The sequence below is a fragment of the Carica papaya genome, chromosome 5 (assembly GCF_054855325.1).
Source record: "Carica papaya isolate Zhongbai chromosome 5, ASM5485532v1, whole genome shotgun sequence".
Classification (NCBI taxonomy): domain Eukaryota; kingdom Viridiplantae; phylum Streptophyta; class Magnoliopsida; order Brassicales; family Caricaceae; genus Carica; species Carica papaya.
In genome coordinates this window covers 16,307,853-16,327,375 of record NC_142313.1, presented here as the reverse complement: position 1 = coordinate 16,327,375, position 19,523 = coordinate 16,307,853, and the positions used below count along the sequence as shown (strand labels likewise).

At 35.0% G+C, this 19,523-nt stretch overlaps 1 protein-coding gene across 1 annotated transcript; it reads left to right on the top strand.

The window, feature by feature from the left end:
* Positions 1-14,953: 14,953 nt before the first annotated feature.
* LOC148253785 (uncharacterized) lies at positions 14,954-18,793 on the top strand. The gene is made up of 8 exons (XM_088220496.1): positions 14,954-15,256; positions 15,350-15,609; positions 16,004-16,080; positions 16,240-16,446; positions 16,718-16,797; positions 17,129-17,237; positions 18,237-18,357; positions 18,418-18,793. The coding sequence occupies exons 1-8, from the start codon at positions 14,954-14,956 to the stop codon at positions 18,791-18,793; spliced, it is 1,533 nt and encodes a 510-aa protein (XP_088076622.1).
* Positions 18,794-19,523: the final 730 nt, after the last annotated feature.

Genomic DNA, 19,523 nt, shown 5'->3' with positions numbered 1-19,523 from the left:
CAAATCCAACAATCCCTATTTTCGATAAATAGGGTCCCCCTTTCTTCCATTTTTCTCATTACTTCCATTTCATTCTTCAATCCTCCAAGAGCTTAAAGAGAGAGAGTGATCTAGAGAGAGAAAGAGATGAGAAGAAAAAAAGTGTAGGAAAACTTCATGGTTTGATAAGGAATTTAGTATTTCCTTAAAAATCTTATGAAGCATTTCTAGAAATCAAAATTATGAAGTTTTAGATTTATTATTTGCATTATTTATATTTAAATATTCCAATGAAGTGAATTGTTCTTAATTAACCATGTTATGAGATTTTATATGCACTTGATGATTTGCATGTCGTTTAAATGACATGATTTTGGTGTTAATTTTCTTAAACATGAAAAGGGGAATGAGCCTGAAATGGTCCAAAAAATAAATGTATCTGTATTGACATGGATAATGCATCAAGTGTCTTGTTAGAATTTTATCTCTAAAGAGTTTATGTTTCCTCCTCCTCTATCTGGTCTGGAAAGACATGAGAGGACCGCTTCCTGTGAATGACGATGTACCCTCTGATGAGAGTGGTGATGCGAATATCTATTAAGGATCACCTTGGGCTAAGTACTACCGTGGCTGTAGAATATCTTATAGGACCACTGTGGTTGGTACGACCGTGGTCATAGATCGTACCATGGTTTGGCAAGCCAGAACATGCCGTGACCAAATTATTGTTATATATCTAATCTGGTCATTCAACATTAGTAGTCAAAATTTTGTATCTGCCCTAAGTAGATAGAAGTCACAACGACTTCGCGAATCTTAGCGCGAAAATATGAGCATTTCATGACTTATTTGATTTTTCTATTATTAGCATGATTGATTTAATTGTTATGACTATGATATGATGGATTTGATGTTTTCTTTGATAAATAAATTATTTTCATAAAGTAAGAAAGGACCCTAATGTGACCTTGATGATAAGTGTTGATGACATAATTATTCAGCTTTTAAAATCGTATGATGTTATTTAAATACTATTTTCCTTATTGAGTATATGAAACTCACCATTTTTCATGCCCCCTAAATGAGGAAGATAGTGAAGAACCGATCGTTGACGTACCCTTTGAAGTCTATGAGGAACCTGTAGATCCACAAACCTTGAGTACATGACTTGTCCCGCTCTCTGATGAGTCCATTCGCATAGTGAAAGAAGTGACCCTTTTATATTTTGATATTTTGTATTTTGTTACTACTTTTGTCCTCAGTTATATATGTGTCATTGGAACTCATATATATTTTGGTAAGGGATTAGTAATATTTGCTCCATTGCATACAATTTTTATCGAGCACTTGTAATCTATTTTTGTATCTGACACCCTTATCCCTTAATTAGCATTTGGGATGTCATAGTAACTTTACTACTTTGTTTTTCCTTATCTCTTGTATGGCTGGATTCAAATGCCTTTGTGGTTGAATAGCTAGCTTGAAGTCATTCTACATGAGAATCTTACGCATGTAAACGGTTGGGCTTATTCCCTTAATATCAAAGATCCACCACCCAATTGCTTTTTTGTGCCTCTTTAAGACTTTAACCAACATCTCTTCCTCTAACTCTATCAAAGAAGCATAAATAATTACTAGGTTAGACGACTCCTCAAGAAAGACATATTTCAAATGATTAGGTAAAGGCTTAAGCTCCATTTTTGTTGTCTCCACATGTGGCTTCTCCTTTATTCCTAGATAATGTCTAATAGAGATTCACTTTTTAACTCTATCACTTCCTTTTTTAAATGAGGATCTTCTTCTTCAGTTGTGCTTGATAGACTGAGACATCTCTCTAAATTATCCTCCATTAGAATGGTTTATTGTTGTTCATCTGCACACTTATAAATAATATCAATTGCACAACACATATCATCCAAACTAATATAAGGATTTTTTATTGCCTTCTTGATCAAAGAGTATCTCTTCCTCATTGAACCTAAGGGTTAATTTACCACTCTTTACATCTATTAATGCTCTAAATGTGGCTGAGAATGGTCTACCTAGAATCAATGATAAATCAAACTCAACATCCATATCAAGTATAACAAAATCTACTGGGAAAATAAACTCTTTTACTTTTATAAAAATATTTTTAAGGATTCCCACAGGTCTTTTAGTTGATCTATCTGCAAACTACAGAACCATGCTTGTCTCTTTCATCTCCCAAAGGTTGAGTCTCCAGCAAATAGATAATGGCATTAGATTAGTATTAGAACCCAAATCACATAGTCCCTTTTTAAACTTAAAATTGCCTAGTTCACAATGTATAGAAAAACTCCATGGATCCCTAAGCTTTGTGGGCAACTTATTTTGTGTTACACTATTTAGTACGCATTACCGTGCCATATTCCTCAATCTTTCTCTTATTAGAAAGGATATCTTTAAGAAATTTCACATATTATCGCATCTGCATCAAAGCCTCAACAAAAGGAATGTTAATCTGTAATTTCTCAAAGATCTCTAAAAATCTAGGAAACTTGGTATCATTCTTATCCTTTCTAATTCTATCTGGGTAAAGAAACTTATTAACATCTACACTAGAGTTTAAATCTAGAATTGTAGAGTTAGTATTTTTCTCACCTTGCTCTTCCACATTTACCTCAACTAGGTTTGATTGAATCATCTTATCAGAAAACTTGGTATCATTCTTATCCTTTCTAATTCTATCTGGGTAAAGAAACTTATTAACATCTACACTAGAGTTTTAATCTAGAATTATAGAGTTAGCATTTTTCTTACCTTGCTCTTCCACATTTACCGCAATTAAGTTTGATTGAATATCTTATCTGCTCTTACCTTTTGCTTTGGCTCCTCCAACACCTTCCCATTTATTAGTGTAATGGCCTTGACATGCTCTTTGGGATTAGTCTCTGAGTTACTTAGTAATGATCCTTGAGTTTGACCCACAATAGCATTGGCAAACTATCTAATTTGTGTCACTAGATTCTTCATGAAAGTCTCATGATTTTGCAACCTTGTTTTGATAGAGTTAATGAACTTTGTCATCAACTCCTCCAATTGAGATAGTTTTTAATGATTGTAACCAATGTTTTGCTTTATTCCTTAAAGAGAAAGGAAAAAGCCTCAGCCTTTTTGCGTCTTCAAAAACTCCATTATACTTGAAAGTATCACAAATTTAGAGGAAACTAGTTCTGTGTTGGTGTCAATCTTCACTAGGCAATCCTTCAAATTTACAAGTCTATTAGATCAACTATAGTACTGCTGACTTGATCTCAAAGTTGTTAGTTTGAACAGTATGTCTCAAAATACTTGAACTTGTGCCTTCCAATGGTGGCATGGCATAGTCTCTCATGGTACGAATAGGTTGAGCACATCTAGCACCATTATTGTTCTTGCCTCCTTCAAGAAGATTGTTTTGATTATCTGTCATGTTGAGTTAACGGTTTGCTCTTCTTCTTGAATAAAAGTTCATTCAAGTTCTGGATAAAATTATGCTAGTGGCTCCTCAGAATTTCTTGTCATACACTAGCAAAACCTGAAACAAAAGAGAAAAAAATTAAAAATTAAAAATTAAAAATTTCAAATTAACAGCTAATAATAATATAATAATTTTTAAATAAATCTTTGGTCCCTAACAATGGAGCCAAAAACTTGAGGCATCATAGACAACACTAGCAAGCGCACTAATCGTATAAATAATACAGATATGTGAATCTGAATATCATCCCAAGAAAACCAAATTTTATTAACCAATTATTATGCTGAAATTTGTTATTTGAGAAATAATAATCAAAAGTAAATTATAAAGCTAAATAAAATTGCAGAAAATTAAATAATCACAGTAAATCAAAGATAAATTAATCAATAAAACAACATTAGATTCCTCAATCTCCCTAAACTTGCCTAAATATCAATATTGATAATGAAATATGAGTTAAGATTAACAAGTTAATTCTAAAGCCTTGTTAACCTTATTCAAGGATACAACCTTTTAGATTTAAATGAAACTTTTATTCAAACACTTTAATAAAAATCTGCATATAATTAACCTAATTATCCAACATTTTTCAGGAACACGAATACATGTTACAAGTCAATTTCATATTATCTATTTGAACAAATCTATTATTAAACCTATTATACAAAATCTTAATAATCATGCATTGAAATCTCATTGATTAAAAACCTTAACTTCTCTATTCGACACATCATTAAGGAATTCAATCAACAAAATATCAATACAAGCATTAAACTCAATGAATTTGCATAAAACTAACTCAAATATCATTAATCAAGATTAATATCCATCATAGTTTAGGGTTCATGTTTTACCAAACAAAAAAAAATCTACTCCATAATTAAATCTAGAAAGCAAAAATTGAAACTAAAAGGAAACATGATAAAATAAAATAGAAATCTGAATTGTATCTTCGTCTTGAGCTTGATCTCCTCTCCAATGGATTTTTTTTATAGAAAAAGCTAATAACATTAATTAACAAGCAAGCATTACTTCGATACCCAGGGGTAATCTTTCCCACACATGAAAATCCAAGACACAACGTGTGACTTGAGGTAAGTTGTGAGCCAACACATTACAATTCCTTTGAACCCAATGGAATGAGATATCCGGCTAAAGACTCAACAATGCAATGCAACCTGCAACTATGAAACCATACTTAGAAGTGTCTTCTTCCCTGAAGCCAGAACATTTATCACTCTCTGTGTATCCATGTCTACAACCCCTTTTCCTAGAATGTGGGTCACTAAGTACTACAGTGCCCAATGATAGCCCAATAGTTTAGCCAAGAATGGCTTCCTACATACCTAATGAAGACCCGAGAATGCAGTAACCACCATCTCGGAGGCATCCCTAATAACAGCACTGTAGACCACCTCATTTGTCAAATAAAAAATTGGACCATCAACTTTACATTTCTAGGTCTGATGTTCTGGGGGTTGCCAAGTTTCTGGTGCATGCGTTGCCTGATGCGGGTGAGGAGTGCCCCTATCTTTGATCTTTGTTACTTACTTCCATTCCTCTAAGAATTTGCGCATTAGATAAATATTAGTAAGATTAGCAAAAACTTTACCAATCCACACAAACTTGTTCTTTTATATCCATAATCTCCACATATAGTAAAAAAAACCTCTGCCATCTTTTGTGTTGACAAGATAGACACTGTCTGTTCTAACAATCTGAACATGTCTTGGGCAACAGGCAGTTGATTTGACAATCCCAACAACTCCCAGCACTTCTTAGCCTTCTCACACTGTAAAAAAACATGTTCAGTAGTTTCCTCGTCATCACACTTTGGACACTTTGTGACAATATCTAATCCCTTCTCTCTTAACTAAACTCAAGTAAGTAGAATGTTTTCGAGCAACCGCCAAATAAAAAGTTTGACTTTTGGAGGGATATTAGTAGACAAGCATATTTCCACAAATTTTGTGGGCGTGCCAGAGGAACAACATGTAACCCACGAAGATGATGATATGCTGATTTAACATAGTATTTCCCATCCCTTGTGAAGGCCCAAATACACTTGTCTCAAATGGAGTTTTTATCTCTAAGAAAGAAGGAGAAGGGAACACCTAACATAGGACAATCTCTCCAAATAAAAACTACAACCTCCCAAAATACTAATAATATGTCCTATATATAATAGAGTAAATAACAAAATATCATAAATACAAATTCTAAGTGAAATAGGAAAAACAAAACAAGGCATTCTAAGTAATTTAGGAAAAATAAAAATTTTACTTTTCCCACGCATGACCATCTGCCTTACCAATGCACCTGCTCATGTGGATCGCTACTATGATATCTCAAGGGCTAATTAAGGAAAATGGGTATCAGATACAGATTCAGAATAACGAGTGCATGATAAAATTTATGCAGTGGAACAAAATCATTACAAATCTCCTACAAATACATATGAGTTCCAATACATACATATACTAAGGCCAGAACTTGCTGGAAAATACAAAACAAAACATAAGGGCCACTTATTTCACTGTGCTATTGGACTCCTCAAAGTGCAGGAATAGTCATGCATTCAGACTTGTGGATCCACGGGATCCTCATAGACTTCCAAGGGTAGGTCAGCCTAGAGTTCCTCACTTTCTTCCTCATCTAAGGGGCATATAAGAGTGATAGTGAACATGGTATTGATGATCTATTTCACTAGTTTCAAGGTGCTATGGTTTTCTCAAAGATCGATCTCAGATCGGGTTACTACCAATTGAGAGTGAAGGAAGAAGACATCCTAAAGATGACCTTTCGATGTTGATACAGTCAGTATGTGTTCAAGGTTATGCCTTTTGAACTGACTAATGTCCTTGCTGGCTTCATGGATCCTATGAACAAAGTTTTTTTGGCATGCACTGGATCAATATGTCATCATGTTTATTGATGACATACTAGTACACTCTAAGAGCCATGAAGAACACGCAGCTCACTTGTCTAAGGTATTGGAAATCCTCTGTCAGAACCATTTATATACTAGTTTAGCAAATGCTCTTTTTAGTTGGATCAAGTCTCCTTCCTTGATCGTATCATATTTGGCAAAGGAGTTTTTTGAGATCCATCCAAGGTTTAAATTGTGATAAATTGGAACCCACCAATGAATGTTGATGAGGTACATAGTTTTCTTAGTTTAGTAGGTTATTATCGACGATTCATTGATGGCTTCACCAAGATTGCAACTCTATTGACCCATCTCACCAGGAAAGGTGCACCTTTTGTTTGGATTACGAATATGAAAAAATGTTTTACAGAATTAAAGTATTGTCATACCTCTGGTCTAGTGCTGATCCTTTCGAATAATACTGGATAATTTCACATTTATTGTGATGCATCTCACGTGGGTTTGGGATGTGTTTTGGTGCAACACAATTGGGTAGTTGTTTATGGATCCAGACAATTGAAGTCCTATTAGCGTAATTACCCCACTAATGACCTGGAGTTGGCAACTATAGTCTTTGCCTTGAAGATATGGTTCCATTTTTTGTTTTGTCAGACATTCAAAATCTATATTGACCATAAAAGTTTAAAGTATATATTTTCACAGAGGGAACTGAATATGAGACAGAGAAGTTGGCTGGACCTCTTAAAGGATTATGACTTTAAGATTATCTACCAACCAGTAGAGGTAATGTGGTTGCTGATGCTCTAAGCTAGAAGGAGTCTGCTATGTTGGCCCAGACAATGGCCTCCAGTTAAAAGCTCGTTGATGCAATACAGGCATTCCGCCTTAACCATTATGGCAATGGTGCCTACCTCACCTAGATCCAAGCTTTGCCTGATCTTTTTATGAAGATTTGGGAAGCTCAATCCACTAACCTATAAGTAACTAAAAATCTAAGTAAGTTTACTTCTGATGAATTTCTTGATTTCTGGCTCACAAATGATGGCTTGTGTAGATTTCAGGCTCTTATTTGGGTCCCTGCTACTCTCAGGATAGATCTTCTCAAGGCTGTTCATGCCTCCAAAATATCCATCCACCCTATAAGCACCAAGATATATCGGGACCTGAGGCATCAATATTGGTGGCCTGGAATAAAGAAAGATATTGTCGACTATGTCTCCCAATGCCTTATTCACTAGTGAATTAAGGCGAAACATCAGAGACCCAACGGTTTCTTACATGGTCTCTTTATTCCAGAATGAAAGTGGGAGCATGTGACTATAGACTTTATCACCGGTTTGCCCAGAATATGTTCCAGTCACAACACAATATAGGTCATTATTAATACGTTGACCAAGACTGCCATTTTCTACCAATCAGAACAACAAATTCCATAAGTAGATTAACCAGCCTATATGTCGAGGAGATTGTTTGACTCCACGACATTCCCTCATCCATTGTATCAGACAAAGATTCTCAATTCACCTCCCAATTTTGGGACAATTTTTAAGAAACACTTGGTTCAGGATTGTACTTCAGTGTTGTTTATCATCCTCATACTGATGGCCAGTTTCAACGTACCATCCAGACGCTCGAAGATATGTTATGAGCTTGTGTCCTTGACTTTGGTGATAACTAGTTTGAGTACCTTCCCTTGTGTGAATTTGCTTATAATAATATTTACCATTCCAGCATCAGCATGGCTCCGTATGAAGCCCTATATGGTAGGCCCTGCCATTCTCCTTCTTGTTGGAACCAAGTTGGGAACCAACCTCATTTGGGACCAGATTACATTCAAGAGACTATTGAGAAAGTCACAATTATCTGAAGGAACCTAGCCACTGCTCAAAGTCCTTAGAAAAGCTATGCCTACAACCATAGAAGACCCCTAGAGTTTGCTATTGGCGATCAAGTTTTCTTTAAGATCTTCCCTTATAAGGGAAAAATGCAATTCCGTAAGAAGGATAAGTTAAGCCTCCATTACGTGGGGCCTTTTTAGATTGTGGAACATGTTAGAACCATGGCGTATTGCCTCACTCTACCCCCAGAGTTTGCGAGTCAATATGATATTTTCCATGTCTCCCTGCTCAAAAGGTACCACCCTGACCCTCATCACATCTTTCCTCACCAAGAAATGCGGGTTCAAACAGACATAACTTATGAGGAGCTCCCCGTAGAAATTCTTAATTGGACCGGTAAAGTTTTACACAACAAAAGGATCTCGATAAAGTTTTACCAGTGGCAGCATCACATTCCGAAGGAGGCAACTTGGGAACTGAAGAGTGAAATGCGAAAGAAGTTTCCTAACTTATTCATGAAAAATGTAAGGGACACTATTTTTTAAAGGTGGGGGAAATGTAACACCCCAAGAACCTTCGTGCTTAATTTATATTGTGAACCCCTAATTATTCGAGCCCCTGAGGCCATTTAAACTCTTTAAAATTTCATGTTTTAATTTCTGGATGAAATTTAATTTTGATTTTCGTATTTTATTGGTTATTTAGTTTAGATAATTATTAACATTTATTTTTAAAGAAAATTAGTTTAAAAGGTTTCAAGGGAAAAATGGAGGAGAAAACGATGAAATAATCCCACGAAAAATACCCGCAAGCAAGACTCCTACCCGTGCAGGCCCCCACGCTGCTCGCGCATGCACGTCAGCGACTAGCACAGGACACACGTCCCTTCTGTGAGGGGTGTGAGTCGTGCGGTCTGGGCGCAGTAGCCCTGCGTGTGGTGGGCCAGTGCACAGTAGACCTGCGTGTAGTAGGCCTGGGTGCATAATAGGCTAGGGCAGCATGTGCTATGTCGGGCAATTCACAACAGCCCGTCGTGTGCTGAGCGTCGCCTTTTAGTAGCAAGACTCTATCGTTTGGGTGTCATACCTCTAATTTTTGCACCGCTAGCCCATCACTATCGTCACATCCTTCAGTCATCAAGTCACATCAAGACATTTTTAATTTCCTCTCTCTATTCGCCAATCGGTGCAAATCTAACAGTCCCCATTTTCTATAAATAGAGACTCCTCTTCACTATTTTCTCACTGCTCCCACTTCATTCTTCCATCCACCAAACAGTTTTAGAGAGAGTGTGAGCTAGAGAGAGAAGGGGAAGAAATAGAAGAAAGTAAGACGTAGGAAAATCCAAGGTTTCGGTAAGAAATTTGGTATTTACTTTTAATATACTAAGCAGCATTTCTAGATTAAATTAATGAAATTTTAATTGATTGATTGTATGCATAATTTTCTATGCTTTAATAAATTGTTACATGTTAATGCGTGTTTATATGAACGTATATAAACTGATTAACTGCATGTCTAACTAAAAGGATTTATTTGAATGTAAGAAATGTTTATTGTATGAAGATGAAGCAACGAGCATAATATTGTATTTTAAGCATGAGAATATGTATTGGTATTGGCATGCATAATTCATAAAATATTTTATTAGGCTTTTTATCTCTAAGGAGTTTCTGTTTCTCCCCTACCTAGTCCAAAAGGATGTGAGAGGACCGCTCTTTGTAGATGATGACTTATCCTCTGATGAGAGTGTGATGCAATATGATTGTAGGGATCACCATTGGCGAAGTATAGCCATGACCATAGTTTACATATAGGACCATTGTGGTTGGCAAGACCGTGGTCATAGATCATGTCATGGTTTGGCAAGCCGTAAATGTGTTGTTGGTTTGGTAAGCCACAAATTACTAATATAATATGAAATGAATTGGTCATTCCACATGGGTAGTCGGGAATCAGTATTGACCTCAATAGATGGAAGTCGAAATGACTTCGCACGAAGGATAAAATGAAATAAAGAGCATGTCATGATTTGTTTAATTTTCTCTACTTTCAACATGATAGATTTGATTGACATGATATGACTATGACTTGAAGGATTTGATGTTTTCTTTAATAAAGTAAATTACTTTCATAATTAATAAATGGACCCCTAACATGATTCCCAATGGTGAGTAATAATGGTGCTTTATTTCAGTTTTAATTACCTTTGATATCTTAGTGATGTTATTTAAATACTACTTTTCTTAATGAGTATGTGGAACTCACCCTTTCCATGTCCCTCTCAAGATGAGGAAGATAGTGAGGAACTTGATCTACCCCTTGAAGCTTTCGAGGATCTCTTGGATCCATGAACTGTTATGACTGCATAGTTGTCCTGCACTCTGATGAGTCCATCTTTTACAGAGGCGTGTAATTAATTTTGTTTCCACCTTAGTATTATATGGAACTCTATTATTATTTTATAAGGTATTGTAATTAAGTTATTCCACTGCATAAACTTATCTTATATGCACTCGTATATGTTTCTATATATGGCACCCTTATGCTTTAATTAGCATTTGGATGTCACATTTTCAGCTACTGCAACTATACAAAGAGAAAAAGCTCAAGTTGGCCACCATTGAGTTTATTTACTATGCCTCAGTATGGTGCGATCAATTAGCCCTTCTTTGAGAACAAGAAAGAGACTTGCCAATTACAACACTTAGAGAACTAAGATCCATTATGAAGAAGTGGTTTGTACCAGCTCATTTCAACAAGAACATGAATTTGAAATTTGCCTGATCCAAGGGTCTAAGTTAGTGGAGGAGTACTACAAAGAGATGGAGATAACCATGATTAGAGCTTGAGTTGATGAAAGGCTAGAAGCCACCTTGGCTCATTTTTTGGAGGGCCTAAATAAGGATATTGCAAATATCCTTGAACTCCAAAACTATGTCCATTGGGATGAAATGGTGCACAAAGCAACCAGGATTGAAAGGCAACTGAAAATTAAAGGAAGTAGTTGGGGTTATGTTAGTAATGCTCCCTAGGGAAATCAAAGAGGGCTCGAAGGGATGTCTTTCTCTACATATCTTTTAATGAGCCCATCATATGACTTTTTTATTTTAAGTTTGTCTTCATAAGTGTCTCTCCTTGACAAAGGTGTTAAGACATGGGTAAGGTTGTCCATTCAGATAGAGTACTGACTCCTTTCACCAGCATGGCAAACATCTCGATCATATTGTCATGGCCTGCCTAGCAGCAGGTATCCTGCTTGTATGGGAACTACATCGCACAATATCTTATCTGTGTAGTCACCAATAGAAAATAGAACACATACCTGCTAAGTGACATCGATCTCTTTGTTGTCATCCAACCAGTGTAATTTGTAGGGGTTAAGGTGTTGTTCGCAAGTCAACCCTACCCGATCCACTAGGAAGGTACGAGTAACGTTAACATAGCTACCTCTATCAATTATCACACTATAGACCTTCACTTGACCAGGCATTTGGAGTAGAAAATAGTTTCTGTCTAACCATTGTCTTTAGGTTTAACTTGTATGTTTAGGGCCTATTAAGCCACAAACACATCTCCCTATACTAGTTGAGCTATACTTTCTCGTCTTGCATCTGCTTAGCAGCAGATCTTCCTGCTCGTTATTGCTTTTATGGTCATTAACGATATCTCCATCATCTCAGATAATCATGGCATGCTGATTGGGACATTGGGATGCAATATACCCCACTCCTAAGCACTTGAAATACTTAACAATGCTCTAGCGAGTGGTCAGCACCCAAGCCAAATAAAAAGGTTTTTTTTTTCATTCAAGAACAACTCGAGCACCCTATCGGTTCTTTGGTAAATCCTCTATCCTCATTGACCTTAGATGAAAAATTCATAATCTCTATAGATTCAATGATGAATCCCCTAAAAGGAGGGTTGATGACGTGATACTCACTAAGGACAAACCTAAACCAGTGGAAGGCAAGAAGCGGGCTAGTACTAATGAACTTTTGAGAAGCAAAATGAAGTAATTATGAAGTAACAGTACTTCAGGATACTCTATCCCCGATTAAGTATTAAACAGTGAGGCCCAATCCACTAAATAGAAGAAATGACATCAGAAGATTCTAGAAACCCGATGGGTAACAGGCCTCACCGCTAAGGAATGACTCGGTCAAAAAATCCTAGCCCAAAAAAGAAGCCCAACTATAGTCTGGGTATGGATGCCTATAGTGTAAACATGTCTCGCCATACACATACAAGATATTTGGCTCCCATGTCCACTGGTGATGCAAATAAGGCAGTATACCAGAACATTGATTCAATTCAGATAACTAGGTTGAAGAAATTCAAGGATGCATTAAATGGGATGATTTAAGGCTTGTGGAATGACATTGACCAAATTCAAGAATGCAACAAGGAAGCATGTATCGAGCTTGGGCCAAATAACATAAATAAAAGCTTGGTCACGTTAACACAAGTGGAAGTTACACCAGCCCATTTTGAAGTTGAATTAGTTTTCTTGGAAAGGCCATAACTTAAGGATTTTGATGTCTAAATTAGGTGATTCAAAAGCTTGAACTTATTTACACATTTGGGGCTACAACTTTCATGAAGAAACCTAGCCCAAATTCAAATTTTATAAGATAGATAATTGGCTTGAAAGTTTTAAAACAAATACTAACTTAGATATATTAAATCTAGTTGTCTTCATTTATTGTATTTAAACTTTTTCTTTTCTTATTAGATACAAATATATACTTAGTAATATGAAGAGTTGTTACTCCTAAAAGTCTTAAAACTTATCTTGGAGGGTTGTTCCAAGTATAAATAGGTAGTATTCTCTTTTGCAAAGATAGACAAGTTGATATATTAATTTTCTTAAAGCAAGGTTTCTTAAGAAAGGTTTTTCTCTAGTTCTAATTCTTCTTTGAATCAAGGTTCCTACGAGCAAAACTAATTACCTTGTGAGTAGTTTATTCTAAGGTTCTCCTCAAGGGTTGAAGTTGGGTTGTAGACTTATTCCAAAGTTCTCTTTCACGAATTAAATTGGGTTAAAGACTTGGTAAATTTGATTTAGCTTTCCAAGAAGTTGCTTTCAAGTGTGAAGATATTGGGTCTCAAGTTTAATTTATCCCTAGTTTGTATCAGTTTGGTATCAGAGCTTAGGCTCTAAATCAGGTTATATCTTTTGTATTTCATATCTTTACTTTTGTTTCATTATTTCAAGTCTTTGTTTTTATTTCCATCCTCTATATTCATTTGTTATTGTTTAGCATCTAGCATATCAGTTTAGTGTCCTTTCATTTTCTATTCATTTCAACTTATTTATCCATTTGTTATTGTGTCATCATTTGTTGTTCTCCATCTCCTTGTGATATGTTTTTTTCCAAAAGTTAGTCCATTCAAGTTTATTTATGTTATGTTACATAAAAAAAAGAAAAAAAAAGAAAAAATGAAAGAAGGTGAAAAGAAAAGTAAAAAAAAAGGAAGATGAAGAGGCAAAAGAAAAAAAAAAGAGATTAAAAAAAAGAGGATTAAAAAAGAAGTTAAAACAAAATTTAGGTTGCTTTCCTAGATTGAAATTTCTTTTAAGTCGTATTTCTTTTTGAGAATTTAGGTTTATCTTTTATTGTTTTGTTGAGTTTCATTCATATTATTTTTTATTTCCTTCCAAGTTGATTTATTCTATTTCTCATTATAATTCAGCACATTTGTATAAGCTTTAATTCTTTATAATGAATCTTAGTAAGAGAATTAGAGTGGTAAAAAGCTGAGTGTGAGTTCATATAGAGAAAAGCTAAAATTTAAACACGAGTAAAATTGAGTGATACCATCATTTGAGTGAAACACGTGAGGGAGTGAAGTGAAGATCTATTCTTTTACTTTACTAACTTTGTTTTGCAGCTCAATATAAGATGAGTGGACAAGCAAATAATCCACAAAATGAGATAGATAGGTTTCAAACCTTTACGGAACTAATGCAAGCTATGGATAAAATATATGGTGAGATTACTGATCGAATAGAAAGGCCAGAAGTTTCGGTTACAAGGGAGCAGCCACCTAATGCTCCTAGTCCAGCCATGCGTGGTAGGAGATTTGTAAATAGAGTTCAAGAGAGTAATGACTTTAAAGATGATGAATCATGTAGTGATAATGAAGAAAAAGAGGAGATGCAACTGAGAGCAAGAAACAACAGTAATAGTAGCTTTAGTGGTTTTAAATTGAAGATTCCATCATTTATGGAAGAATGGTCCTGAAGCTTGCTTGGATAGGGAAAAGAAGATTGAACTAGTATTTGATTGCAATAACTACACTAAATCCAAGAAGTTACAACTTGGTGTTTTCATTCTTGAAGACTATGCTATTACTTGTTGGGATGATACAAAGAAGAAACATAGAAGAAATAGGGAAAGACCCATTGAAGAATTGAGAGATTTGAGGTCCATCATGAGAAGAAGATTTATACCAAGCTATTACTATAAAGAATTGTACAATCGACCTCAAAATCTTATGCAAGGTTCCAAGAGTGTTGAGGAGTACTACAAAAAAATGGAAATGGCCATGATTAAAGCAAATGTCGAGGAAGATAGTGAGGCTACAATGGCTAGATTTCTTAATGGTTTGAATAAAGAGATTTCTAATGTGGTCGAATTGTAGCCTCATATGGAGTTAGAAGATTTGCTTCACCATGCTTTGAAGGTTGAGAAAAAATTGGAGAGAAAAGGGAACGCAAATCATTTTTCTTCTAAAACTTCAACATTCAAATCAAACTAGATGAAAGGTGATAAAGCTTCATCATCCAAGCCTAAGGAAGAATTAAAAAAGGTTCCTAAAGCATCCATTTCTAGCAAAGATAAAGGTAAGCTTAGCTCTACTACTAATACAAGAAATATTAAATGTTTCAAGTGTCAAGGTGTAGGTCATTACAAGCGGGAATGTCCAAATCAAATAACTATGTTTATGCTTGATGGAGACTATTATTTGGCTAGTGAAGACGAGAATGAAGGAGAAATAACATCATATGAAGATGCAATTGATGAGGAAGACGAAGAATTTACCATGGTAGAAAGTGGAAGGGTTTTTGTAGCAAGAAGAGCTTTGAATATGCAAGTCCAATAAGATGAATGCGATCAAAGAGAGAAAATACTTCATACTAGATGTCTTGTGAAGGATCATGTATGTGATGAGATCATTGATGGTGGCAGCGTGACAAAGGTTGCTAGTACCACTCTTGTAGAGAAGTTGGGGCTGTCTATTACAAAACATCCACATCCTTCCAAATTGAAGTGGCTCAATGATTGCGGGAATATAAGGGTCACAAAGCAAGTGGCATTCAAAACAGGCAAGTATAAGGATGAATTGTTATTTGATGTAATGCCTATGCTGCTGGTCATCTTTTATTGGGACATCCTTGGCAATTTTACCGAAGGGTGATGATAACGCTTTCACACATCACTACACGTTTGAGAAAGACAGAAAGAAAATTACTCTTATACCACTTTTACCAAAAGAAGTTTATGAGGGTGAGCTTAGAAGAATACAAAGTGAGAGAGAAAACAAGGGTGAAGGAAAAAGAGTGAGCGAATGTGAGACATCCAAGAGTGAGCTTTCAAAAAAAAAGAGTGGAAACAATAATGAAGTAAAAAAGAAAGTGAGTTTGACAAAAGAGGGGCAGAAGTCAAATGAGTGTAAAAAGAAATAAGTAAGTTTGTATGCAAAAAGGAGTGATATTAAGGGAGCTTGGTTTTCAAGAAAAAGTATACTTGTGTTTATGTACAAGGAACTTTATCTAAACACTAACAACCTTAACATTTCTTTGCCTAGTGTGTTTGTTTCTCTTTTGCAAGAATATGAAGATGTCTTTCCGGATGAGATACCTAATGGATTGCCACCCATTAGAGGTATTAAGCATCAAATTGATTTCATACCCAGTGTCTCAATTTCAAATGCACCAATCTATAAAAGTAATCCTTAGGAGACAAAGGAGATTCAAAGGCAAGGTGAGGAGTCATTGGGTATGGGATTTGTCAGAAAAAGTATGAGTTCATGTGTTGTTCTAGTATTATTGATGCCTAAGAAAGATGGTTCTTGGTGTATATGTGTTGATTGTTGTATGATTAACAACGTTATGGCAAAGTATCATCATCTTAATCATAGGTTAGATGATATGCTTGATGAATTATATGGCTCTACTATTTTTAGCAAAATTGATTTAAAAAGTGGTTATCATCAAATTCAAATGAAAGAGGGTGATGAATGGAAAACTGGTTTTAAAAAAATATGGATTATATGAATGGTTGGTTATGTCTTTCGATTTAACTAATGCACCAAGTACTTTCATGAGACTTATGAATCATGTTTTGAAAGATTTCATTGGAAAATTTATTATTGTGTACTTTGATGATATCCTCATGTATTCTAGAGATTCAAAAGAAGATATAGAACATTTGAGGAGTGTTTTAGTTACCTTGAGAAAAGAGAGGTTGTATGCTAATTTCAATAAGTGTTCTTTCTGTTTAGATCGAATTGTGTTATTAGGTTTTGTTGTGAGTAAGCAAGGTGTTGAAGTTGATGAAGAGAAGGTAAGTGCTATTAAGAGTTGGCCTATTCCTAAATCGGTAAGTGAGGTAAGAAATTTTCATGGTTTGGCTAGTTTTTATAGGCAATTTGTAAAAGACATTAGTACCATTGCTGCACTACTTACGGATGTAATAAAAAAGAATTATGTTTTCAAGTGGGATAAGGATCAAGAGCGAGCATTTAATTTGTTAAAAGATAAGCTTTGTTCGGCACCTATTCTTGTTTTGCCTAACTTTTCTAATACTTTTGAAATTGAGTGTGATGCTTTAGGTGTTGTTGTTGGGGCTGTTTTATGCAAGAAAAAAGACCAATTGCCTACTTTACTGAAAGCTCCATGGTGCTTCATTGAACTATTCTACCTATGATAAGGAACTTTATGTTTTGGTTCGAGTTTTAGAGAATTGGCAGCATTACCTAAGGCCCAAGGAATTTGTCATTCATACTGATCATCAATCATTGAAATTCTTAAAGGGGTACGGTAAGTTGAATAAGAGGCATGCTAAATGGGTTAAGTTCATTGAAACGTTTCCTTTATGTGATTAAGTACAAGAAAGGCAAAGAAAATGTTATGGCAGATGCACTTTCAAGAAGGTACGCTTTACTCAATGCTTTAGATGCTTGAATGCTTGGTTTTGAACATGTCAAATCTCTTTACAAAAATGATTATGATTTTTCTAGCATTTTTAAAACATGTGAAAAAGTTGCATTTGGTAAGTTCTATAGAATGGATGGGTTTTTGTTTAAAGAGAATAAGTTGTACATACCTATTTATTTTATGCAAATGTTGCTTGTTAAAGAATCTTATGGGGGGTTTAATGGGACATTTTGGTATTTTGAAAGAATTAGATACTTTAAAGGAATATTTCTATTGGCCTAAAATGAAGAAAGATGTGCAAAGAACTTATTATCTATGTCTTGAGTGCAAACAAGAAAAATCTAAAGTTTTGAATCGAGGATTGTATACACCTTTACCTGTTTTTAGTGAACCTTAGACTAATATTTCAATGGATTTTGTTTTGGGTTTGCCTAGATCAAGGAAAGGAAAGATTCAATTTTTGTAGGGGTTGATAGGTTTCAAAGATGTCGCATTTCATACCTTATAATAAAATCAATGATGCCACTAACATTGCAAATCAGTTTTTTAGGGAAGTAGTATGTTTCCATGACATTCCAAAAATAATTATGAGTTATAGGGATGCAAAGTTTCTAAGTCATTTTTGGAAAATTTTGTGGAGTAAATAAGGAACTAAGTTGTTGTTTTCTATTACTTGTTATCAACAAACTGATGGTCAAGCTGAAGTTGTGAATAGAACTCTAGGAACTTTGTTGCGTACTATTGTTTAAAAGAATTTGAAGAATTGGGAAGAGTTTATTCCATTTATTGAGTTCGCATATAATAGAGTTACGCATTCTACTACTAGTTATTCACCAATGGAAGTTGTTTATGGTTTTAATCCTTTAATTCTTTTGGATTTAGTTCCTTTACCATGTAATGAAACAACTAGTTTAGATGGAAGGAAAAAGACAGATTTGGTGAAGAAGTTACATGAAGATGTGCGCAAGAATATAAAGAAGAGAACCAACAAATTGCAAGCCAAGTAACTGAGGAAAGGAGGTGAGTGATATTCGAACCTGGTGATTGGGTTTGGGGTACATAGGTGCAATGAAAGGTTTCCTATTCAACGGAAATCAAAACTGTATACTAGAGGCGATGGACCATTTCAAGTCCTTGAGAAAATCAATGACAATGTCTACAAGTTGGATCTTCCTGGTGAGTATAATGTGAGTGTTACTTTTAATGTAGCTGATATTTCTCCTTTTGATATAGATGTTGGAGATTCATGGACGAATCATCTTAAGGAGGGAGGGAATGATGCAAATAAGGCAGTATACAAGAACATTGATCCAATTCAGAGAGTGAAGTTGAAGAAATTTAAGAACGTATTAAACGGGATGATTCAAGGCTTGTGGAATGACATTGAAAAAATTTCAAGAATGCAACAAGGAAGCATGTATCGAGCTTGGGCTGAATAACATAAATCAAAACTTGGTCACGTTAACACAAGTGGAAGTTACACCAGCCCATTATGAAGTTGAATCTATTTGCTTTGAAGGACCATAACTTAGGGTTCTGATGTCCAAATTAGGTGATTCAAAAGCCTAAACTTATATACACATTTGGGACTACAATTTTATGAAGAAACTTATTCCAAATTCCGATTTTATAAGATAGATAATTGGCTTACAAGTTTTAAAACGAATTCTAACTTAGATACATTGGATGTAGTTGTCTTCATTTATTTTATATAGACATTTATTTTTCTTATTAGATAGAAACATGTACTTAGTAATATTAAGAGTTGTGACTCTTAGAAGTCTTAAAACTTATCTTGGATGGTTGTTCCAAGTATAGATAGGTAGTACTATGTTTTGTAAAGATAGACAAGTTGATATATGAATTTTTTTAATGCAAGGTTTCTTAAGAGAGGTTTTTCTCTTGTTCTGATTTTTTTTTAAATCAGGGTTCCTACGAGTAAAGCTAATTACTCTGTGAATAATTTATTTTATGGTTCTCTTCAAGGGTTGAATTTGGGTTGCGGACTTATTTCAAAGTTCTCTTTCACGAATTAAATTAGGTGAAAGACTTGGTAAATCTGATTTAGCTTTCCAAGAAGTAGCTTCCAAGCGTAAAGATATCGAGTCTCGAGTTTAATATACTCCTAATTTATATCAACTGGTGTTCTAAGGCCCCGTGATTAACAAA